Here is a 25,938-nt window from a genome sequence, read left to right on the forward strand (position 1 = left end):
TGCCCTATTAATGAATGCAAAGGCACCGTGTATCCTGAAGCAGGGCCAGACCCCCTTATGGCTGTGTGTGTGTGTTGGGTAGGGGGGTGAGGGGATCGAGAGGCCCGTGACCTCTTTGATGACACTGTAAGGTTTCTCAGTTAGACTCATTTATTAACCCATTCCACATGACTCTGTAGAACCCATCACAAGTCCTTCCAATTACAGGTAGTGACCACAAAAGGACACGCAATTTGTCCTTACCCATTCTTCTAGGACAGGTAGTAATCAAGAAGGGATCCATTTTACACAACCCCTTACCAGAGATATAGAAAACCTCTGGTTTTCTGGTTACTATAAATCTTATACCTCAAGAACTCTAAAACTAAAGTGCCAGGCAGTCTGATACCCTCTGGAAAACAAATCACAATCTCTTACCCCCATAGCGAACTATGAGAGAGAAATAAATAGTCAAATAAACCATTATATTTTAGGCATAATCACTCCGCAGAACAGATTCAATAAAACAACTGGGAGAAAAGTGCTTCAATTAATCAGAGAAATAAATACTTTAAACAGAGCTAGCCCCTTAATCTAAGTTGATTATTTCTGTTCAAGAGAATTCAATTCTAAAACAGCAGGTATAAAATCAACTAATACTGACAAATAGAAAAATTTCAAAGGAAAACATGAACACAAAAGCAAACTGAATCCTGCTTTAATTGAAGCTTGTGGAGTATAAAGTCCTACAGAAACATTACAGAGAATCTTCTGGAAAACAGGAGTGACGACAACCCCTGTGGAGAGGCATATGAGAGTAATTCATAGTTCACCAAGGCCTCCCTGTATCGAGACCCCAGGGTACCCAGAAGGTCTCTTCACCATCGCAGCCCTGTGCCCCATCCTCTCCAATCTTGATTTCATTATAAGATAAAAGGGGCTATAGTATTTGAAATCATTCTGGCCTCGAGAAATTTAAAGGCATCAATGAGTAGAACATTCAAAACTTAAGTAACTGTAACAAGGAGGCCAGCTGACCTTAACAAATTACTTGGCTAGTGAACAGGAAATGGATTGAATCATCCTGGACATAAATTTCATTAAGGCTTCAAACTATCCAGGAATAAGTAGCATGATGATACCATTTTATAATCCAAGTTTACAAAAAGTTTACTGCCCAAATCAAGTACTGTTTATGCCTGCAGACAGCTTATTTCTAAAAGATCACCGCCCACTGCAAGTAGCCATGTGTCTCTACTCTTGTTTCTTTCTCTGTGTCAAAAATACCAATTTGACTTCTTCAGGAGGAATGGACAATCCAAGATTATACAGTAAAAGCCTGAAGATGTTGAAAAGTCTAAAGGCAGGAAATACACAAAGCTGGTAGGGAAGACAAATAAAAGTTGTTTCTAATTCATTCTAAAACCCAAGACTTGCATTACCAGTCCTTTCCTCCCGAAGTCACCTAGGTATTAGTGAGGAGAACCCGGACGTAAAGTCTGTGAAGGAAAGGGAGTTGACGGACAAACTGCCCTGTGGGTGACAGTCAAGGAGAGAAGAGGTAGAGGTTTGATGGTTAATGACTAAGTGCCCGTCCAGCCTGCCCCTCTTCTTCTCTTGGCTTGGATCAACCAATGTAGATGCGATGGAAATCATTGGCACCAAAAGCAGCATTACACTTGGGACATTTGCGCTGGCGGGTGTCATAGCGGGTCTTCACACACTCAAAGCAGAAAACGTGAAAACACTTGGTAAGTACAGCATCCTTTTTACGCATGTTGCAACACGGACAGGTCAGGCGTGCCTAGAAAAAAAAAGAAATCAGAGTCAGAGCAACCATAAAGGTTTAGGACCCAAATGGCTCTGATATATAAGCAAAAAATCCACTAAGCACTAAGACAGTAATAGCACCGCACGCCCCCACCACACACACATGATAAAGCATTCTCTGTTACCTTCAAGTAAAGGAGTTCAGTATTTATTATCCTAATCTGTTAGTAGGCCACTGTAGGCCAAAACAAAAAAACACACACAAATCACTGAGGCAGTTTTTCTAACCTTGTAATCCTTAATCTCCTCCATCAGAATCTCATCACATTTGGGTACATTGTCTGGTTTCTTTGTGGTCTCCAGCTTCCTTCGAAGTCTAGAGATGTCCTCCTGTGGTGGGATAGCATACCCATTACACATTCCCCCAGATCTGTCATTTTTGAGAAAAATTAATTGCTCCAACCTGAACTTTCTGTTGCAGAAAGAAAGGACTTTCTGTCCTTTCATGCCTAACTATATTTTAGGAATGTAGAGAATTGCAAATGACAAGCTGTTTTCTTTTTTTTCGGAACAGGCAACCACAATCATATCACCAAACTTCAGTTGCATCTAACTACTGTCAGTTCAGTTCTGCGAAACTCCAGTCTAAGTTTAGAGGGATTAAATTTTAAAAAAAGAAAAAAAGATGAAAACTTGATAGGCCACCTTATTTTAAGGCAATTAGTTTTTAGGCTGAAGATAGATTGGATCAGAATTTACAGACTTACAGATAACTATAGAAAGGCAGCATGAGAAACAGCTGGCATGCAAAAAATAGAAAAAATTGTAGAAGAATTTAAAGAAGAACTTTAAAATTCTCTAGTGTTCTTTTTGCTGCTACTTCTTTACGATTTCACTAACTCATTCATTTAAATAAATAAGTATTTATTTCATGCCCATTAGGTGGCAGGCACCATGATAGGCTTCGGGGATAGCTTTCAGTGAAGAAAACAGACTCCATCTCTTCACTCAAGGAACTTACAGTTAAATAGGAAATGACATATTGATACGATAGACCAATGACTCTTTTGTAACATAGGTCATCTTAGAGCTCAGAAAATACCTAAAAGGCAAAAAGTGAAGAAAAAACAACTGACCTGGGCCCGTTTGAAATTGAACATATCTTTTTCTTTGGTGACACTGTTCTCCACAATCTCATCCTGAAAATCATGTAGCTTCTTCTGAGCCAACTCCAACTGTGCTTTGAGGTCATCTGCAAGCTGGGCTGCCTCCATTGCCTATGAGGGATGTATGAACAACATTAACTTATCACCACTTATTTCCAGTGAGACAAAATGTTACCAAGCCCAAGGAATAAAGTGAACCTGTAATTTTATCAGTGTTAAACTTATCTGTTCCTCTGAAGACTAACTGTCACTTTAGACCACAGAGTAATCGATCATACCTTGCGTTTATTCATCTCTAAGGCTTGGGTCCTAAGACCCAGCTCCTTCTCCCCTGTGCCAATGTTGCTTTGTAACAGATGCTCCTTCTCTTCCAGTTTCCTCACTACCTGTAACTGGGCATCAACCTTAGAAAAAGAAAATCACATTTTAACACAAACAGGAAGGAAAAACACAAAAAATTGACTAGGCTCTGTTAATCCACAGGCCCACAAAAGAGAATCTGTTAGAAAACTCGAACTATTACTGATTTTATCCATGAACCTTTCAAATTACATGCAAGACTATGGTAATTCTCTCATCCCAACGTTCAGATGTAATCAGGTAACCACTCTTACAGCTTCTCATGCAGCCTTACAGAAATTTTTAAGATACACAGCACGTGCACACAAAGACATACACATTTTTAACACAAAAGGGATAAATAGATGAATCCCTTAATGATATATTTAAACATTTTTCCTTATTAGCAGATCCACTTTTGTTTAAACAGCTGCACTGTACTCCTCTGTAGGGATGTATAATTTATTTACCAGTACCCAAATCATGTACATTAGTTTTGGGGAGTTTTTCCTATTACAAAAAATGCCACAATAATCATTTTCTTTACTTGTATCTTCGTGTAGAAAGCACCCTATTTCAACAGGATTCTGGAAAGCTTTTTTCATTCTAGTTACCTGAGTCTTCAGAGTCAAAACCTGGTCTGCCAGCTCCTCCTTCTCTTCTTTCAGCAGCTTATGGATCTGATTGGACTTGATACGTTCTGACATGAGCTTGAAATTTGCATCATCCTTCTCCCTCAACTGCTGCATCAAACGGATATTTTGCTCCTGCATGTCTTCAAAGGCCTGGCCTGTGACGTCCATCTCAGAGAGGAGAGCTTCTTCCTCCTAAAATAAGAAAGAAGAACCTTCATTTTAATGGAATCTTCTAACTCCAAAGAAATGCACACAGGAAACTAAACTTTCCTACTGTTGTTATGGAAATAACCTAGTGACAGAGAAGACAGTTTTAAGAAGCTTAGTTTTGTCACTAGGTTAGCCCTAGGAATCTGAAGCCATTGGCATTGATTGTTGGTCTGATGCTCATTAACTGGGCCGTATTTGAGGTCAGCTGAAGCAGACTAAAATTATACACACCATAATCTAGCAAACTGATCAAGTAGGAGTTGGTTAAGAAAATTTCTATCATAAAACCTCACGTTTTCTCATACTTTTCCACAATTATAATACTGACTTGAATCTACAGACTTTTCAACTCTGAAAACATCTGTTTCATAACAATCTGATAGGTGAAAAACTAAACGTAAAAATAGTTTTAATTTACATTTGTCTTATTATAAATTACAGAGCATCTTTTCATACGTTTAAGAGCCATTTGTTTTTCTATGAATCATTAATATCTTTCGTCTGTTCTTCTATTGGGCTTTTGAGTTTTCTTCCCTATCATTTTTTGGGGATTTTTTAATATATATTAGAAAGATAAGCCCTTTCATGATAAGAGTTAGAAATATTTTTTCCAGGTTTCTCATTTACTCTTTGGCTTTGCTGCCATGTAGAAGAGGTTTTGTGTGGTCTTTTGTATAAGTCAAAATTATCAATCTTATCTTTCATATTTTTTAGACTTTTACTAATAGTTAGAAAGGTCTTCTCCACTTCAAATTTAAAAAGAAATTTATCTGCTTTCTTCTGGTTCTTTTATGGATTTCTTTAACATTATATATATGTTCCATTTGGAAATTATCTTAGTGTAGAGTGTTCAAATATATCTCCAACTTTTTTCCAAAATTATTTTGTTTTTGCCCACCACATTTAATCGTCTTCCTTTTTCTTGCTGATTTAAAACTATATCTTTTGCACATATTAAATACCCATGTGTACTTTGGTTTATTTATGTACCTATATGGTTTTTCCAACCACTTTTGGTATCTTTATTATTGAAAGTTAATAAAATCCATTGGGACTTAAAAATAAAGAAATATATGTTCCTTATGAGAAGGGGACAAGTCTCTATAGTTCTATGATCCAGAAACCACTACAGTTGACATATTGGTTATTTATTTGTAACCTATTTGGGGAACATGTTTTTCTTGGTTTCATGTATTTATAATCATAATGTGTATAAAATTTTATATCTTTTTATAAAATTTTATATTCATTACATCCCCTGATTGCAGATCAGCAGAGAAACGATACATTCCTCAAGAAACAGTTTTTGAATAACTGGCTATACATTTGAAAATAGAAGTAAGTTTCCTTCCTCACAAATACACAAAACAAAGTAACTGGAGGATGAGAGACTTCAATGTAGAAACAAACATACAGGAGAAAAAAATATTAACCAAAAAAAAAGACTGGAATGACAGGGCAAATTTCACTGTCAATAACTTACTTATCAAGTAAAATTTACTTAAAAAGCTCATTAAATAAAGAAAGTATGCCCACCTGCTTGGCCATGGCCAGCTTCTTCTGCAGGTATTCTATCTGCTCCTCTACTGCCCGGATCTTCCTCAGGGCATCTTCATCAGCCATTTTCTTGTTCTCTTTTTTCTCCTTATCCTCCAGATCTTTGAGTCTTTGCCTTAAATCTTCCAACTATAGGAGGAAAGAAATCACACAAAAGAAAAACAAAAAAGCTATAATACAATTTCAAAAATCAATTAATACTGTGCACAGATGGAGGGCCCATAACACCAAAAGAACCTTTATAGGATTATGGAAGGAGACAAATGATACACTAGTGCACCACATCACAACCCTGCTTTAACATCACTCCATTCCAACATCACACGCTTCTGCAAGTGGCCTTTTTTTTTTTTTTTTTTTTTTTTTTTGCGGAACGCGGGCCTCTCGCTGCTGTGGCCTCTCCCTTTGCGGAGCACAGGCTCCGGACGCGCAGGCTCAGCGGCCATGGCTCACGGGCCCAGCCGCTCCGCGGCATGTGGGATCTTCCCGGACCGGGGCACGAACCCGTGTCCCCTGCATCGGCAGGCAGACTCTCAACCACTGCGCCACCAGGGAAGCCCTGCAAGCGGCATTTTTGAGGAGTGCAAATGTACTTTTCTTTAGAATAGTTCTCACTCTTTTTTTTCCTAGGCTCCCAATTTTAAAATAAGGCATTCTTCCCAAAAGTAACCAGAAAAAGCAAATCAGTATGACAATGATTTACATGGCACAAAGGGGAACAAAAAGTTTGAAAAGGTTACTCCTATTCCTCGTAATTCTGATATACCTTACCACCTAGTGGAAAATCTGGAAGTCTCTATATTAGATGGTCTTTGAAGGGGAAGAAAATGTTGCTAAGTCTTTAACTTTAAAGAAACTACAGCCTTCAGAAGTGTGAAGGAGAATCCCACAAATGGAAGATTTTGACCAGAATGACAGGTAATGGCAGATTAGATTACCTCTCCCTTAGACTTCTTTTCAGCTGCCATTAGCTGAACCTTGTCTCTCTGTTCCTTTGGGGCAGAGCGGTACATATCTAGCAATAGTTTCATCTCCTTTTGGCTCTCCTGTGCCTTCCTATGATGAGGGTGGTAGAGGGGAACGGTGTAATGAGAAAACAAAGGGCATCAGAGCAAGGGAATTTTGAATTATGCAAAATATTTTACAACAGTTCTATTTTACACTTTATATAACACATCTAAAAGACAAAACTTCTGCACAGACTATCAAGAGATTTCTGGATACACTCAGAAAGTATAGAAAAGTAAGTTTGCAAAAAAGACTCATTTCTCCCGTCAGACCAAGTTCTCCAACATAGTTATAAAATAAACACTTATGGCACTTGTTAAATAGGCAAAGTTCTGGGGCGCCACTCGTAGAAACTGAGACTCTGTAGGTCTGGGATGGAGTCCAGGAATGTGCTTTAAGTAAGTCACCCAAATAATTCTGATACCGCACTTGGAGGAAAAAAAAATTGCCTTAAAGAGAGCAAGAGGAAGAGAGAAAAAAAGGGAGAAAATTCAAAGTTTAAAATATACTGCTATTCCTAGATTTGACAATTGAGCGATTAACCATCGGCTAAAGGCTAAAACTTTATCTTACTAAATTTTCAAACCTCTTAATTATCCTTTTATATACCAAAGAAGTTCAAATGTTTTGAGCTCAGTAGTCCCTTAAATCCAAACACCAATAAAGGCTCAACCATGACAAACGGGGAGCAAGAAGGAACCGGTTCTATCAGAAAAGGTACGGCTGAGCAGGATGAGAAGCAGCGATATGTGAGATTACGGCAGTGTTTCTTGACTTAAAGGTCTGTCTTACCGTTTCAATGCCTGTAGGAGTAAACCTAGAAATCTCTTAAAACGATCTGATATACACACAGACTACTTAACTATCAGGCAAAGAGATCAATACTGTTCAAGTTATAGCGAAACATATTCTACCTACTATAATTTAAATTATAATTAATGCCAACAATTTGCCCAAATCTAGTAAACAGCAGTATTTACTTCCAATAATTCTCATGAGTGTTACCTCAATCATGACATCCTTTTCCTTAATTTGGATTCATGAAGAATAAGGCTACAACAATGGGGTTTACTGAGACCTGATCACTGAACCAGAGTATACAATAGCCACACAGGCCACTGAAGTCGTACACTTGATCAAGAATTGAGACCACGTTAATTGTACATTTAGTTACACCTGATACATTACAATTATTGAATAAGCGATGCCATCATTCAAACATTTCATGCACGATGTCCTAACCTTAGCTTTTGAGTCAGAAATAGTTACTCTAAACATTGCTCTTACTTGAGTTCGATCTTCAATTGTTTGATAATTTCTGCTTCCTTCTTCCTTCCATCATCATGTTTCCCTTTCTCTTTATCCTTAGCAGAATCTCTCTCTTTTTCTGACTCTTTTAGTTTCTGTTTCTCTCGTTCTCTCTCCTTTTCTTTCTCCCGCTCTCTTTCTCGCTCCCTCTCTTTCTCCCTCCTTTCTCGTTCTCGCTCCTCCTCATCGCGTTTGGACTTAATTTCGTTGACTTCCTCCTGAGATGCCTTCGATGCGGTGGACTGGGCAGACAAGTCCTCAGGATCTTGTTTTAGCTCTGCAGGCTCGTCCTTAGGGTCCTCAGTACTGGACTGAGACTGTAGGAGGGCACTCCCACTGCGCAGCCGTGTCTGGGAGGGCAGAGAAAGGAAAGCAGCACCCACACTTACGGTGACCACACCACTCTCCTCACCCCAAGACAGCTTTGCAAACTTAGCAGAAAATAATACTTATTCTCCTGCTCCTGGTTACCTTGTTCAGGTCAGACTGGGCTTCTCTCAGTTTCCGCTTATACCTCAGGACCTCCCCCTTCAGCTGGTGATTGTGATTCTGAAGGCTACTGATGAGGTGGCGCATCTCCCGGTTTATGGGGCCTTAAATACAGCAATAGCAATGTCAGGAAGAAGTGTGACAAGGGCAAAGGCACAAGGAGAGAAAGTGTAGAACACAGGAGGGACCTCTGAGAAACAGGGAGAATTGACAAAAGGAAGATTCCTTCTCAGAAGATGAAAACAAAACTGGCCAATCTGAGTTAAAAAACAAGCACCCAGGTTGTAAACCAAAATGAATGACAGGATTTGAATTAAGGTTCTTTAGGACTTCTGAGCTCCATAACAAACCCTGGTGACCACGCTGTGTCTTTCAAGGAATGCATGTGCAGCAGACGAACTACAGGGTGGAGCCAGAGAAACTGTACCTGCTTGTTCATTGGCAGCAAGGGTCTGCTCAAATTCTATCCTCAGCATTTCATACTCCTTGCGGACCTGGGCCAGAGTATCTTCTAGCTGGATCACTTCGGTCCTCAGCTTCTTGTGAAGACTCACCTCATCTCGCTACACACAGAAAAAGGAACCAATCAAAAATTCTTATCAAAATGTGGACATGTCATCATATTCTATTACTGTTTCCTAAATTTGATCTATAAGGATCAAGATCCTTATCTACGTATATAGATCTTTGATCTATAAGGATCTAAAAAGAAAAAGAGAAAACATCAAGAAAAGAGGGATTACTCTGAAAAGTTCCAATTCAATCAATACTTAATGAGCACCAGACAGCTACAAAACACTCATCTGAGAACTAGCAGGAGACTCAAGAAATATAGGAAATGGCTCCTAACTGAGAATATTACAATCTGGTTGGAGAACTAAAGAAGAAAACAGTATATAAACAGTAAAGTAAGATATACTCAACTCTTTGGCAGACACACAGTAAAAGACAAACTACTATAAACATAACCTTAAAGGCAATGGAAAATACAGAAGTGAACATATGAATGAAAGTTTCTGCCTTAAAAAAATTATTTACATATGCCATTATATGATATAATGGCTTGTAAGCAGTGATACAGCTTCTATACACTATTCTCCCCAATGCACATAAGACTCCAGCCATACTAAACTATTTTTTTTTACATCTGCTGTTCTCACTGCTGGGAATGCCCTTCTCCTATTTTTATCTACCAGTAAACTTGTATTTATCCTTAAGAGTCATACTGCACTTTGGCAAGTGGAATCAGGACGGCTCCACAGTCAAATCAGATGTTCTGTCTCCTTTATCACTGCACCTTTTGGATATACTCTATTGCAACACACTGCATTCTACTGGATACTGTTCTCCCCACTAGACTCTAAGATCTCTCATGGCAGGATGCCCACCACCTAGCAGAGTAAAGACCTACAGCCACTCCATAAATGTTTTCTGAATGAATAAAAGATTGAGCATAAGAGAGTAAAATTATAAAATTTATGAGGGAGGAAGCTTATATACAGAAGACAAAGCTAGGCTGTTACCTCAATGAGCTCAACTTGGCGTTGGTGGGTACCCCTGGTGCCATGAAGTAGGGTCCGAGCCTCATCCAAGTGGGCTTTCAACTGCAGGCTCTCGTTGTACAGGACAGAGAACTGTGACTGCATGCAGCGATATTCTGGAGTCTCCTTGACCACTTCCTCCACAGCACTCCGCAATTCCACCTTAGGAGGGCCCAAAGAAAAGAAAAGTCAGAAGCAGAATCTAGGATGCTAGCCTGGAAATAAAATCTTAAACTCTCTGACGTCTTGTGCAACTGAGACAAACTTTATGAAATCTATCTACCTATTCCTCTAGTTACATAAAATCTATCCTAACTTAAATTAGACCCTCCAAGAGGTGGTACCTGGTACCTGTATTCTTCCACCCAAGGATTGTTTTAATTGATACATGTTTTACATTATGTGTCAACCTAGATCCAAGGACACTAGAAAAGCCCTATGAAATCTGTCAGATCTAGGGACAGAGAAGAGCACTAAGAAATTTGTCAGGATACTTATTTTAAGAACATAGTTGAGGACCCTAGCCACTAACTTGTTCTCTTTATTGACAGTCACAGAGAAAAGTATTTTTGTTATTGTATCAAAAATACTTATGGGGCTTCCCTGGTGGTGCAGTGGTTGAGAGTCTGCCTGCCAATGCAGAGGACACGGGTTCATGCCCCGGTCCAGGAAGATCCCACATGCCGCAGAGCGGCTGGGCCCGTGAGCCATGGCCTCTGAGCCTGCGCGTCCGGAGCCTGTGCTCCGCAACGGGAGAGGCCACAACAGTGAGAGGCCCGCGTACCGCAAAAAAAAAACAACAAAAAAACTTATGCTTCTCCTAAGTAACTGTTTACTTTAATTACCCAAACACATCAACTGATTCAACTCAGGTTGTTTTTGTTCTTTTTTTTTTTTTTTCAGTTCAAACATCTTTATTCATATATTTACCTAGAAACAAATAAAATTATAAAAGATAGGTGGTTGTGACTGAAAGAGGGGTGGGAAGACTTTCGGAATCTACTTTCTTCCCCCCAAGAACCAGGGAGAGAAAATTCTAATGGGCAGGTTTGAAAACCAACAGGATCACTGACCATGTTTCTTTCTCTGCTTTGGCAGTTAGGAGCTGCAGAGGCAGATTCTGTGGCCCACATTTGGCAGTTACTGACATGGGAGTGGCCTACGTACTGTAGCTACATGCTTCTTGCATGTATCTTGTATACAAGCCCCATTTTTAAAACCCACTTTGGATCCTCACCCTAGTTCACCCTACTCCTCATTTTTTCTCAACAATTCTTAAGTTAGTGCCTTTGATTCAGCCAATGTATTTTTGTAGGTTGCTTTAAATTCTTTTCAGAAAAGGCAGGGTACCAATATTAAGTATATATATAACTAAATAAATGGATATAGCAACAAAACTTACATTTTTCTTTCCCGTAATAAATTATGACGGTTCACAACACATATGTGAGTTATCAGCAAAAAGTTTCATTTTACTGCCCCTCAGATTTGTGTCTCCTACCTTCAGCTTTTCATTTTGCGTAGTGACCTCCTCAAAGTCTTGCCGAAGTTTCTCCAGCTCACAGTGACGGTTCTGAGCCAACTCTTTGTTCTCCTCAAGTTCTGCGTTCATTTCCTCAAACTGGAGAAAAGCAGGAAATAGCAAAATGAGAGTAAAGAAAAGGAATTTCTAAATCATTCTCATTCCTAAGCTTCCAGCTCCACTGATCCACTCTTCTAGCAAAACCCCACGTTGTCACTTGTGTACTTGTGAACACAATCCTAAGTACCTAACACAATACCTGACACCAGGTCAAAAAAACAAACCCTCGGGGAGTCGCGATTTTACCTTCCGGGCATTGATAGTGATTGTGCCGCCATAGAGACTGCTCCCTGCACCGTATACTTTATAACCTTTTGAATTCACCTATGGAGAAGACAAAGATTCTTTAGTGAGAGGCCCTAAAATTTTAGTCTGATAACCAAAGTACTTTCAAAGAAGTCCATTTTTTCTCCAAGTACTACTACCCAAGTCCATCCTTTCTGAGTAGACTCCTTAAAATGAATAGTCTTCAAACTATGAATAAAACAGCACTTGCCCGTTCTAGGACTTCTACTAAGTGTCGATTGAGTCGCTGTTCCCTCTTTCGAATTTTGTCAATATCCCACTGCAGGTCATCAATCATGGACTCCAGGACAGATACTCGTGACTCAGCTGTCTCCACTTTACTCTGCAACTTGGCGAACTACATCCCAAACACAGGTGTTCAGAAAAATACAGCAAAAAAAAGACCAGGTTAGAAAAGGAATGCCTTATATCCCAAATCCCACAAAATTAACCCATGCTTATGTGTCATTAAAGAAAAGGTTTAAGTAAAAGCTATTTCACCCTCTTCCCAACACATGAGTATAAAACTGAAATCACAAGTTTAACAGTTTGGGTAAGTCACAATCACGAAAACTGTAAAAGTCTATAAGAACTCTCACAAAGAAAAGACTACTTAAGATTCAATAATTTTTCTGCCTCTGAGAAGCACCATTTCCCTATATAGACCACAAACCCATCAGAAAATATGTTTTTTAAGAGACAAAAGATAACATCCTTGATTTTACCAGACAAATATTTTAGGAGATAAAAATTCAAATATTTATTTAGAAAAGACAGCTATCTTTACCCTCTACTTTCCCTTCCCATATTCCAACAAATGATAATCCAAAGAGAATGGAAGGAAAACTTCCATTCTCTTTTTCAAGCTGAGCCCAGGGCAATCTAGAATCAGATGCTATAAAGATACAAAAATCTATGTTGTTCTCTACTTATTTAGGAGATGTACATAGCTAATGCTATTTAATACTTTAATTATAAAACTGTTACATGTCCACATTAATCTACACATATCTTTTGTGTTGGTTTTAAAATATGGCCCCCAAATTCTTTGACAGTTCTCCCAAAAAATGGTGAGGTCACTGTCCCCTCCTCTTAAATCTGGGTCAACTTTGGTGACCCAGTGGAAATGATGCTACATAACTTCAAGGCTATGTCTGAAAGGCCATGCAGGTTCTGCCTGATATTCTTGAAACACTCATTCTCTGGAAGAAGTCAGCTGCCATGTAAGAAGTCCAACTACCCTGAAACTTCCATGTTGGAGAGGCGACACTCCAGTGGACAACTAAGATGAGCTCTTAGCTGACAGGCAGCGTCAACAGCCACCCATGAGTCGGGAGTTCCCTAGTGGCCCAGTGGTTAGGATTCAGTGCTTTCACTGCCGTGGCCCAGGTTCAATCCCTGGTCAAGGAACTGAGATCCTACAAGCCACGTGCCACGGCCAAAAAAACCCCAAAAAACAAGAGAAAACAAAAAAGAAAAAACAACCAGCCGTGAGAGCCGTCTTGGATATCAGCTCAGCTGAGCAGAGCAATATGTCTCTCCAACTTAGTAATGCTAAATGAGATTTGGGAAAGGGCTGGTAAAGGAAGACCTTTTCATCTTGGTAGCACCTAGCTTATGCCTTAAAACATGACAGAAAGTTATACTGACTTTTTTACTACACTCCAATTTCTTTATAAGCGCCACTATGCTCTAACCCCTTTGAAGGTTGATGAGAAGTATTAATAAACTTCCCAAATGATTCCCAGGCAACCAGCCCAGCATGCACCTTGGCACTGGAGTTTAGGAAAGAGGACATAATGATGAACATAGGCTTTGAAGTTGAACAGACCTACATCCAAATCACAGTTCAATCACTTTCTGGCTACGTGCCCTCAGACCAGTCATCAGTTTCTTTGAATTTGTTTCCTTAGCAGTAAAATGAGAGTTATTTGACCATGAGAGATAATATTCGTAAAGTACTTAAGTGCTAGGCACTAAGTAAACGGTTAACTATTAACTTACCAATAAGCATAAGAGTTGGGTGGCCAAGCTAAGGTAGGTCAAATTTCAGCAGAAGGCTTATCACCACATTGTCTCAATCATTTTATACAATAAACAAACACCCAAATCTTGACATAGTTTGGTCGTGGCACTATGTGTGTCCAAGTTTGGATTGAAAACCCACATTCCTCAAGTTCATAGGTCATCATAAATGCAGTATTTCCTACTCCTCCATTCTCAGATAAATTTCTACCAACCTATTCCTCAGTAATACTGTACATGGTCTTTTATATCTGGAGTAATTTAATATTTGGGGGTTTGGTGTGTTGTTTTGCAAATCTCCATGATGGTAATTCTTCCTAAAAACTAAGATCCCAAAATGTCCACTTAAACAGAGGCAGAGTCAAGGAGAAACGTTCAATTATTTCCTTCCCTTAACCTTTACTCGGATTTTGATTTCTCAGAGCTGGTTGCTTTAACCTGCCCTGCATGCTCTTCAGTATAAAAACAGGCTTTCTAGAGTAAGATGATGTTTGAAGCACTTAGTATCTGAGTCAATGTCTGCCACAGGCCACTGGAAACTGCCATCTCCTTTCCGGTCAAGTACCTCCTGAGACATGGTGCAATGCTTCTCCTGAAGGAGGTCTGTCAATTCTTGTAGCCTCATGTCCTCTTGTGCAAGGAAGGAATTCAGCTCCTGCACTGCTTCCTCCACTATCAGATTATCTGAGGGAGAAGAACTGTACTTTAGTTTAGTTAGCATCTATAGTGTCAGATTTTACAACTGTGTATCCCACCAAAGCATTAACATGCTATCTCACTTTATTTTCCTGAAAATTTCAAGAAGTAGGCTGGTTTTTATTATCTTCACATGACATATTAAGAACCCAGGCTTGCGTAGAGGACTTAGTCCTTCGTTAAAGCACTTGCTTAAGGAAATTAGTCAACTTTGTGCTTCTGTAGAGGTAGACACAGAGGCAAGGTCACCTAACGCCCATCCCTTTCTATAAAATTAAAATGCCTTGAGAAAAGAAAAGGAGAGGTCCTATAACTTTATTCAGATAAGGCACAATCACCAAAAAACCCTGCATTTTAGAATTGTAGACAAGACAGAAGTATCTCTAATCAATGTCAGACTTAATAGCAATAAAATTCTATTTTCTAAGGCTGTCACAAATTCCTATTAGTCACTAACACCAACGTGAAGCATCTCTCTGTTGGGAAAGAAGGGAAGGGCAGGGCAGGGAACAGTAATTTCCTTGTTCAAATGAGCACCTATAAAATCATGAAGAATAAAGATAAGAGCATAGAATTACTTATCATATTCTGGTATACTATGCCAGAGGCACTCCTGAGGCTCAAAAACCAAAGTGTGAAAAATAAAAAAATGGTCATGAAGAACCTAGGGTCAAGACGGGAATAAAGACACAGACCTACTAGAGAATGGACTTGAGGATATGGGGAGGGGGAAGGGTAAGCTGGGAAAGAGTGAGAGAGTGGCATGGACATATATACACTACCAAACGTAAAACAGCTAGCTAATGGGAAGCAGCCGCATAGCACAGGGAGATCAGCTTGGTGCTTTGTGACCACCTAGAGGGGTGGGATAGGGAGGGTGGGAGGGAGGGAGACGCAAGAGGGAAGAGATATGGGGACATATGTATATGTATAACTGATTCACTTTGTTATAAGGCAGAAACTAACACACCATTGTAAAGCAATTATACTCCAATAAAGATGTTAAAAAACAAACAAACAAACAAACAAAAAAAACCAAAGTGTGCAGTATTATTTACAAAGAAGGCAGTAAATCTACAGAACTTACCATACCAAATTAGTATGTTTAAAATCAGTCACAGATACTATAGCTGAAATCCAAATGTTAGTAAATGAAACCACATACTCTCGGGTTATATACTACCCCTAGAGACAGTTATCAGGAAGTAAAATTGGCACCACTCTTAGAAACATAACACAGGTTGGTCATGCGGTGGCTTTTATGGTTTTCAACCAAGATTACCCATCAGAATCATTTGTGTAACCTCTAAAATTAGATACCTAGGACCCATCCTATACCTACTAAATAAGAATAAACATGGGCAGGGCCAAAAAAGAGTATGCTCCGAAAACTCTCAAAATGATTCTGATTCATAACCCAAGCTAAGAACTAGTGGCTGAATTTTAGTCCTCTTAATGTCTTAAAATATTGAGAATAAGGCCCAGAATACAATAAGAGCTCAATAAATATTTAGTGAATTAATAAACAAGCTGATAAATGTAATTCTTTTGAATCAAGGACCAAATAAACATGAGGGAAAAAATGAACCGCCAAAAGTTACAGTTGATGCTACAATTCATACTTTATACACCTTTATCTCTTAGAACGTTCGGCTTATCAATGGCAATTGCCTTTTATGTTATAAATAATAGCTTAGCAGTTTGTAACTTGTAATGAATGTTTTTATTTTTTAACTTAAATCCTACCTTAAAATGCATGCCATCAAAAAGAATAATTTTAGGGCTTCCCCGGTGGCACAGTGGTTGAGAGTCCACCTGCCGATGCAGGGGACACGGGTTTGTGCCCCGGTCTAGGAGGATCCCACATGCCGCGGAGCGGCTGGGCCCATGAGCCATGGCCGCTGAGCCTGCACGTCCGGAGCCTGTGCTCCGTAACGGGAGAGGCCACAACAGTGAGAGGCCCGTGTACCACAAAAAAAAAAAAAAAAGAATAATTTTAAAGTACTGTTTAATGTGTTACTCATTTTAGTTCCTTTTTAAATACAGCAATTCCTTTACTTGATATTCATTTATAAAATCAAGTTTCATAGCCTCTGCATATAGCATATTATCTGGTACACCATGAATACTGTATAAACCATAATGCATATGGTATACCCGTGTGGCATATTACTAATGTTTAATAATACCTTCTAACTATTCAAGTGGAGCCAAGGGAGAAAGGAGTAACATACAGCTCAGTTTACATTAGGTGACAGAGAAGATTTATAGCCATTCATTCACCATTATGTAAGCACCCACTAGACACCAGAAACAGTGTTAGAAAATGGAGAAACAAAGAAGAGTGAGGCAAGGCACTGCACCAAGAGACATAGCTGAGCTGGGAACACACAAGTAGATGCAATATATGAACACAAAAGCCTGGGAGGACACGAATAATATTGTTTACAATGGCTGTCTTTGGAAAGTAAGATGGAAGGACTTGTGTAGTGTACTTTATGTGATTTCTGATTTGTATATCTTAAAACAAGTATCTGTTATCCAAATAATAAAATACGAAATACACACCCTATTGGAAAAGCAAAGGAAACCTTTGCCCACAAAATATTCACAGGTCTTTAATATGCCTCTTCTTTTAATTCTATTGATAATTTAGCCCAAGTATCTTAAAAAACAAAACTACAGAGTAAGAAAATTCTTATTTTCCCAGCCAATGGTTAAACCTCCATTGCATTTGACATATTTCTTTCAGAAATGAAAGGTTAAACATCTTAATGACAATCAGAGAAATTAATATATTACAACTAGACCAGGATTATTATTTAAAGCATGAAATCAGGGCACTTAAGAAGATGCAACCTGGGGCTTCCCTGGTGGCGTAATGGTTGAGAGTCCGCCTGCCGATGCAGGGGACATGGGTTCGTGCCCCGGCCTGGGAGGATCCCACATGCCACGGAGCGGCTGGGCCCGTGAGCCATGGCCGCTGAGCCTGCGCGTCCGGAGCCTGTGCTCCACAACGGGAGAGGCCACAGCAGTGAGAGGCCCGCGTACCTCAAAAAAAAAAAACAACAAAAAAAAAAAAACAAGAAGATGCAACCTGGACTTCCCTGGTGGTGCAGTGGTTAAGAATCCACCTGCCAATGCAGGGGACGTGGGTTCGAGCCCTGTTCCGGGAAGATCCCACGTGCCAGGAGTAACTAAGCCCGTGCACCACAACAACTGAGCCTGCACTCTAGAGCCCATGCGTCACAACTACTGAGCCTGTGTGCCACAACTACTAAAGCCTGTGCATCCAGAGCTTGTGCTCCGCAACAAGAGAAGCCACCGCAATTAGAAGTCCGCGTACCGCAATGAAGAGTAGCCCCTGCTCGCCGCAACTAGAGAAAGCCCGCGCGCAGCAACGAAGACCCAACACAGCCAAAAATAAATAAATTCAAAAAAGAAGATGCAACCTAACTACACAAATACTTAACTACACTGAACAAATATAAGTTTTTGCATTAAATCTAATTCGTTAACATAAAATAATACTTTTATTTCAAATAGACACTTTTCCATCCCTATAATATTTTATCTTTTTTTTTTTTTTTTTTTTTTTTTGCGGTATGCGGGCCTCTCACTGCTGTGGCCTCTCCCGTTGTGGAGCACAGGCTCCGGATGCGCAGGCTCAGCGGCCATGGCTCACGGGCCCAGCCGCTCTGCGGCATGTGGGATCCTCCCGGACCGGGGCACGAACCCGTGTCCCCTGCTTCGGCAGGCGGACTCTCAACCACTGCGCCACCAAGGAAGCCCTGTTTTATCTTTTTAAACACTAAAATCTAACAATTCTAAAGCCTGAGTCAACTTTTTTGAAAATATTAGAGATAACAGAAAAACAAAAAACAAGGACATATTAAAACTGACTCCAAGAAATTTAATTAAAAATAAATATGTAAGTCTGAAAACTACAAACTAGCATACAAAGGTGAGTTCCTATTTCTCCCCCTCTGCTTCCAGTCTCCTGGTTTTTGCCTCACCTCCACTGTTCAGCTTCCGTGATAAGAGCTCCACTTTTTCTTGCAGTTTATCATAGACGGTCACAATCTGCGACACAGCTCGGCGGGAGGACTCCACGCGCTCCTGCAGCTGAGATTCCATCTCTTCACTGGAACTGCTGGCCAAAGTAGCAAGGAAAGAGAAAGCTGGCTCTTGCCCTTCCCCTGAGGACACAGGGGGAAAAAAGAAGCCCCTAATATTATAAAACTGGAAATATCAAAATCTATTTTTTCCCCTCAAATGGAGAGCCTCAAAGCGAAACTCTACTTCAAACACCCAGAAAGCATGAAGTGGCAAATCCGCCACCAACACTCACCTCTCTCTCGGTCATCTTTCCGTTCCTGATTGCTATCAGAGTCTGGTTCCGGCTCAGGCACAACAAGGGCTTTTCTTTCTGTGAGTAGGTCTCCCAAACCCTGCTCCAGATCATAACGTTTAAGGATGATACGGATGTTTTCATCAAACTGGAGGAGGGAAGGTACAGTTATGAAAATACAAAAGGAAACAACTTTGGAAATAAAGAGTCTGCTAAGGAGAACTACAATGCTCAGATAAAAACAAGCTAGCTACCTGACTCCAGTACCGGTTGACGATCAATAGTGAGGCATCATCGGTGGCCTGTCTTCGTTCCAGTTTTTCAATGTGCTCACGGAGTTCATCTTCAATGGCTTGCCGTTGATCCAGCATTTCTGCCAGTTTGCGATTTTTGGCTTGCAGTGTTCGAATGTCTAACTCCTCCTGCCCCAGGAAACCAGTCTTATTAATCTCCATAAAGAAATTAGACAAATCAGTGGTTAAACTCAACAGGGGCTAATATGTGCATTACTTAGTTCCTATGAAAAAAGATATTTATTAACAAAATCTTACAGCAAATAATGGGATAAGAAGTAGAAGCAGAAGAAATAAATAAAGGTAAAGGTCTGTGATGATGGGAGCAAAGAGTGACACACACATATACACTAGAACCTTGACTTCACCCAGCTCACTGTTCTAGTCACATGTACATCCACAAAATACTGCTACTGTGAGGCTCCACCATCCAGCTAGATCACCCTCTTCCCCAATCAATCAGCTATCTCCTAACCACTGCCCGTCATTTATTCAAGACTTTGACAACCAGGTCCTTCTGTATCCCAGTCCCCGTCAACACATCTGGTGACTTCAATATACATGTGGACATGTACCTGTGTGGACAAACCATCCAATCCTCTAGCATCTACACTGTCAGCATTTTGAATTCCTTAACTCCAATGATTACTTCCTTCACTGTGCTTCAGCCAGACATTTCAAAAGCCACATCCTAGACTTTTGTCATTATCTGGAACTGTGTCACATCTGAAATCTTAAATTCCAACTTTCCATTCTCTGAATAAAACCATCTTTCCAGATAGCTCATGCTCTTATCTCAACATACCAGTCTCCATCTGGATTTCCAAAATTTTGAACTTTCTCCTTTCTCCTCTGTCTCCACTATCTTCCATATCTTGACTATACCCTATAATACATTCCTTCAAACTCCTGCCTATCAGGCTCCTCAAGTTCTCTGCCTTTAATCTTTTTATTCTACCTCTGCGAACAAACCCCAATCTGAATTAATCCACGTATTAGACTATTCCATTCCTATATCCAGTATGCTGAGACTTCTAGATAAGGTCATTAAACCAGGGAGACTGGTGCCTTTATAAAATGAATTCTAACCTGAGCAGATCTTATCATTTGTCCGGAAATGTTTCTTTCTGGATCAAGTGATCTAGCTCCTATTCTACACTGAGGCAACGTCAAACTACCAAACCCTGTCTCCTCTCACATCACACTAAGCAGGTGACTTGGCCTCCGTTTTAAAGAGAAAACAGAAACCATCAGATGGAAAGTTCTTCAATTTCCTATCTCCTAAACCCATCCACACAACTCACCAACTTATGCCCATATTCTTAAAACCTCAACTTGTGCTGAGGATCCCATTCTCTTCTGTTTCTGCAAAAACGTCACTCCATCAGTAATTGTGTACCCCTCTCAGTATCTTTAACCTCTCTCTAAGAAAAGCTGGTGGGGGGATGGGGGGGAGGGAGAACTTCAGACAAAGAAACAGCATGTCGAAATGATTACATTTTTACTTTACTGAGAAATTAATGAATATTTTAAAGTAAGAAGCGTTTATTAGAGCACCAATTTCTCGTTTCACTTTTACTTTCCTCTCTTCCATTTGGTTAAACAGTCTCGATACACCAAAACTGTCAACAGCTTCCCAACTGTACCAGTTTATGAATACTATTAATAAACTATATCTTTAACCTCTTTTCTGAGCATCACCTTCCCCTTCTTTGCTCCACCTGAAACCTGGATAAGAACACTGTTTCCCTGCAGGCTTCTCCAGTGATGGCTGTTTCTCTCCCACATGCTTTGAAGCCCTGTGCCTGGAGGCAGGTGGGTGTCCTCCTTGCTCTCCACTGCCACTAAGCCATTATCCACTTTGCTCCCTAAAACCTCCTAGCTTTGCAGCTCATGCCATTGGTCTGGACCACCTGCCACCCTGCCTTGCTGCACTCACCTATAAATGCCCAGGTCACTTCCCCACATTTCCTGAAGATTTAGCACCTGGCTTGTCATCACTCTCTCCAATACTACTCATGTTGTACTTCTTACTGATTTCAATTCCCATATAGATGATCGTTCCTGTATCTCAGATCCTGTATCCTGACCTCCTCTCCTCCAATGATCTTGTCCTTTACCTCCTTCAGTCACCAAACTCCCAGTTATTCCTATTCGTGGTCTCAGCTGTACCTGGATGTTCTCTATAAACTCAATTTCAAACAACCCATTCTCTACAGTTACCACCTGTTTTTCCAGCTCACTCTCTATAGTTTATCAACTCCAACAATTCTTCAACTCCTCCAGGATCTATTATACAATCCACTGGTCCTATACCTTCGTCCTGTACCTATGTCTTTCACTCCTCTCACTTCCTCACTTCCTTATCAAACATAAATTCCACGACCAGTCACACTGTTTTATAACCTTCTCCTCCCTTGCTCCATATTTGCCTGCTGAAAACCCCAATCCTGGTAACATCCAACTCTCCACCTACATCCATGAAGCTAAATGTGACTAGAAAAAATAAAGCACCATGCTGACTGGTCTCACTTTAAACTCATGCTCACAGACTCAGGTAGGTCCTCAGTGCTGCCCAGCAGCCCTACTCCCTCTCTCTAGTCCGTTCTCTCTTCAAGGTGACTACTTCCTACCTTCTCCTGTCTCTTCGCACCTCCAAAACTTCCTCCCCCATCCTCACTCTCAGATGAGTCTTGCTTCTGATTTCACTGAAAAAAAACAGAAGCAATCAGAAGAGCATGTCCACCTCCATCTCCCACAACCCTCACTACTGCCCTGCTTACATCTGAACCCACATCCCTTGCCTTCCTTCCTGTCGATAAACCATCCCTCTCCTAGTTAAGGCCCATTCTCCCACTTGTGCATCGTATTACATTCTTTCTTCTATTCAAGGACATCACACCAGTAACTGTCTTCTTTTTCTGCTACATCATCAACTTTACCCTCTCTAGCAAATCATTTCATCAATAAATAAAAATGCTGTAATATCTCCTACTTTAAAAAACAAATTAAGAAAACCTTCCCTCAACCCCACATTTCCCTCTGGCTAAGGCCCCATTTTCTTGGTTCTACTTTACATCAATACTCCTCCAAAGCAACACCTCTGCCCTCTTTTCCCTCCTCTCATATTCTCTTAAGTTCACTGCAGTCAGGCTGCCATTGCCGCCACTCCACCAACACAGTTCTTGTCAAGTCTCCAGTGAAATTTCTAAGGCTAAATCTAAGTCTCAGTCCTCCCCTTGCTCAACCCATCAGGAGCACCTGATCAACCTCTTCCTGAAACATTTTCTTCTTTTGACTTCCGGGACCCCACTCTCTCTTATTCTCCTCCTACTTCAATGGCCCCTCTTCAATTAGTCTCTTCTCATCTCCTTGACGTGAAGGGTTGCAGTGCTCCAGGGCCCTGTTCTCAGACTTCTTTGTCTATGCTCATTCCTTATGGGAGAGCCTATAGTCTCATGGATTTAAATACCATTTAAAAAAATAATGATTATCAAATGTACAGCTTTAGCCCAGATCTCTCCACAGACTGCAGATCACCTCATCCAACTGCCTATCCACTCACAGGCCTAATAAATACCTCAAACTTACATGTCCAGTTTCAAACTCATGATTCATCCCCCACAGCTCCCAGAAATCTGCTCCTCTCATACCCTTCCCTAGCTCAGTTAGTGAAAACTGCATACTTCCAAAATCCTGGGGTCATCGTGCCTCCTTCCTCTCATATACTTTACCCAATCCACAAGCAAATCTTGTCGACACTACCTCCACAGTGGCCCAAGCCACCGTGATCCCTCAAGATTACGGCAACAGGCTCCTACATGTAGCAGACACTTTTGCGCCCCATGCCACGATCTGTCAGCCTTCCAGACTTCAGCACACCTCCGGTGAACAGCTCCAGTCACCCTACCAGTGTCCCACTTCAAGCATACCTTGCAGTCTCAAAGTTTTTTGCTCCACAACCTCAGTTTGTTTACTACAGCAACCTCAAAGTACAAAGGAGGAGTTATTGCCTTCAAGGGCAACCTTCAACCAACTGGGGCAGGGATCAGTGGATACATGCACCAGCTCCCCACCCTTAGAGAGGGAGAGTGGGAGGGAGGAGAGGGAGAAGGAATGAGGAAACAATTTTGCTAACTGAACTCCTGCTTACAACCCTTGCTCCCCTACAGTCTATTCTCCAAACCTAAGTCAGAGCATGGTACTCCCCTGCTTAAAACCTTCCAGTAGCTCCTCACGGCCTTCTGGATAAAGTCCAAAATGGGACGTGTGTTCGGTGCTTCCCTTAGCACATGTAGTTATCCCTGTGAAGAGCACGTTTCCCACTCTATTATGACAGTCTGTTCCCTGCTCAGTGCCAACCTACAAGCTGAAGTCCAGGGGCTGTCCTTAGGGTAAAGCACAGTGTCTGGCAAATAACAGATTCTCAACAAATATTTATTATTGAATGAATAAATGTCCTTGGGATGCATGACGTGAGACAGTGCCAAGACAAAAATCACCTCCTGGCAACAGGAGGCTGATGAACCCCAGACAACTTCAGAAATGATACTTATCAACAATTTACTCTGAATGTTCCTATTATTCTCTCTGATCCTCAATTTCAAAGAGTAGATGTGGTTTTGTAGGCTATACAAATGTGAAGCATTTTTACACCATATCACCATGGCTGAGCTCCAAAATACAGACTCCTGACCTATTATAGTGAGCTTCTGATGTCTAATGGACATATAACATTACTATAAGCTGTTGGTGTATAACAGTCTAATAAAACTGTCAACTCCATAACAGCAAGGACAATATCTATTTTATTCACCACTATAGCCACAATGTCTAGCCCAATAAAAACTATTAATAGTACATTACCATGTTAAAGGTAATATTCCTTAGCAGGAACTCTTTCATTTCATCCTCTCAAAAACCCAGTGAGTTAGGTACTATAATTACATTTTATAGACAAGGAAATAAGAAGACACTCTCTTGGTGATTTTCTACATTGCTTCTTAGTACCTGGCACCTAAGTTTTCAATGAATGAAAAATCAGTGTATAGCTCCCTCACTAAATACCTATAATGCTGAATACCTCAATGCTGTATCAGGGACCAGAATCTTCAGAGAATATAAACATACCTTTAAAAATAAAGATCAAATGTCAATATATTTCTTCTTCAGAAATGAGCAATGCATCATTTCATCTACTTCTGGCTGTTTCATTTCCCTCTTCTTTTCAAATCAATTTCCCTTACTCCAGAAGGCTTCCGTAAATTATTACTTTCAGGTTGCCACGGACAGAAGAAAAACACACTCTCACAGCATTGTTTCCACATACCGTTGAAGAGACACTCCCGAGCTTAATTGTTTCCACCGTGGTCCCTGAGTCTTCAACAGCTGTCTTCTTCTCCGGAGGCACAGATGTGCCAGGCTCTCCAGCTACTCTTTTATTTCCAATTCCTGACATCTTGGCACAAGATGATAGCTGTTTTCCTGGAGAGAAAAAAAAGACAGAAACTTAGGTAAGTTTTGCAAAGAGAACTAAAGAGGGTCCACCTATGATGTAAAAACTAGCAGTTTTTCTGGCCAGTCCTTTAACCTGGATCCATCAATTCCACACTCAGCAACATGATCCTTAAGTTTCTCTTGGAAAGAGAAAAATTGTGGAGTAAGAGTCACAGCTGAATTTACGGAACTACAAATTTCTAAATAGGATGCTGCTAAGAAATAAGCCAATGGGCAAAGGGTGAAGAGACCAAGAAAAATTTCAGGAATCTCATTTCCTGAAATGTCAACATCTGAAAAGTTCAGTTTGATTAGAAAAGAAGTTAATTCTATAGTGTTGGGAGAATCAGAGAGCTGAAAGAGACCTGGGAGATGTCTACTAAATTATTAATACTGGACAAGTCATTTATCATCTCTGAGCCTCAAGTTCCTAAACCAGAAATAACAACAATATAAGCTTCCTATGCTCCTTATAAGGAACAAGTAAGTACAGAAAGAATTCTGCATAATGCCTAGCATGAAGTATGCACTCAGAAATGCTAGCTCTCCTTTATATATTTGCAGTTTTTTCTCTATATCCAAACGCTCTCCCCACGAGTTTGTGCAACCCTGTGGAAGCTAGACCTGGGTGTGAATCCCAGTTCTAACTTTTAGGGAGCCATGCTGCCTTGGAAGAGTGAGTTCTCTATATGCACAATGCAAGAGAACAGATATTCTGTCTGCCCTACTTGCCTCCCAAGGTTTCAGAGCTCATAGGAGGCGGAATAGATGCTAAAGCACTTTACTACTTCCATCAACGAGACTACACACTACTCTGCTTCCAATTCAAGCTCCAGGAGAAGGGTATCGGTGGCAGCAACCTGAGTGGGACCTCGCCTGGAGAGAGAGGAGCAGGACAAGGGCCTCAATCCTACTCGAGAGGGGCCAAGGACCCCAGCATCCGGATGGGCCAACTGCAGGCCCCGGAGAGGGAGGCCTGGGAGCGGGAGAGGGTGGAGATCCCGTTGCCTGCAGAGTCCCTCCCACCCTTGTCAGAGATCTAACCTGAGTTCTTCCAACTTGCGCCGCCCGGGAGCAGAACTCTGGGCAGTTATTCACCAAGGTCCGCGTAGCACTCCCACCTCTCACCCCTTACCCGCAAGCGAAGCCCAAGCGAGGCTCCCGGGAGGCGGGGCCAGGGAGAGGAAGAAGGGAAAGGAAAGAGGAAG

General features: G+C 40.8%; 1 protein-coding gene across 2 annotated transcripts; it reads right to left on the reverse strand.

Annotated features, from left to right (window-relative positions):
- Positions 1-450: 450 nt before the first annotated feature.
- RNF20 (ring finger protein 20) lies at positions 451-25,915 on the reverse strand. 2 transcript variants are annotated; one of them, XM_030829874.2, is made up of 20 exons: positions 25,775-25,915; positions 24,564-24,718; positions 19,196-19,363; positions 18,942-19,089; positions 18,607-18,789; positions 14,460-14,578; positions 12,081-12,227; positions 11,831-11,908; positions 11,504-11,623; positions 9,985-10,164; positions 8,889-9,024; positions 8,444-8,565; positions 7,952-8,322; positions 6,595-6,712; positions 5,636-5,785; positions 3,869-4,081; positions 3,194-3,319; positions 2,886-3,026; positions 2,038-2,139; positions 451-1,783 (listed from the first exon to the last, which is right to left on the reverse strand). In XM_030829874.2, the coding sequence occupies exons 2-20, from the start codon at positions 24,690-24,692 to the stop codon at positions 1,607-1,609; spliced, it is 2,928 nt and encodes a 975-aa protein (XP_030685734.1). In that variant the 5' UTR covers positions 24,693-24,718; positions 25,775-25,915; the 3' UTR covers positions 451-1,606. The 2 variants fall into 2 exon arrangements, with proteins under 2 accessions (XP_030685734.1, XP_030685736.1); XM_030829876.3 differs by lacking the exons at positions 24,564-24,718; positions 25,775-25,915 and adding an exon at positions 21,868-21,911.
- Positions 25,916-25,938: the final 23 nt, after the last annotated feature.

Source organism: Globicephala melas, chromosome 6 (assembly GCF_963455315.2).
Source record: "Globicephala melas chromosome 6, mGloMel1.2, whole genome shotgun sequence".
Classification (NCBI taxonomy): Eukaryota; Metazoa; Chordata; class Mammalia; order Artiodactyla; family Delphinidae; genus Globicephala; species Globicephala melas.

What these genes read in the sequence shown, in the direction of transcription:
- RNF20 (XM_030829874.2), bottom strand. Translation starts at nt 24,692, where the DNA reads ATGTCAGGAATTGGAAATAAAAGAGTAGCTGGAGAGCCTGGCACATCT. An exon ending in TCAACCGGTACTGGAGTCAG is followed by an intron (nt 19,090 to 19,195) that starts GTAGCTAGCTTG and finishes TCCCTCCTCCAG; the next exon opens with TTTGATGAAAACATCCGTAT. An exon ending in GAAAGATGACCGAGAGAGAG is followed by an intron (nt 18,790 to 18,941) that starts GTGAGTGTTGGT and finishes CTGTGTCCTCAG; the next exon opens with GGGAAGGGCAAGAGCCAGCT.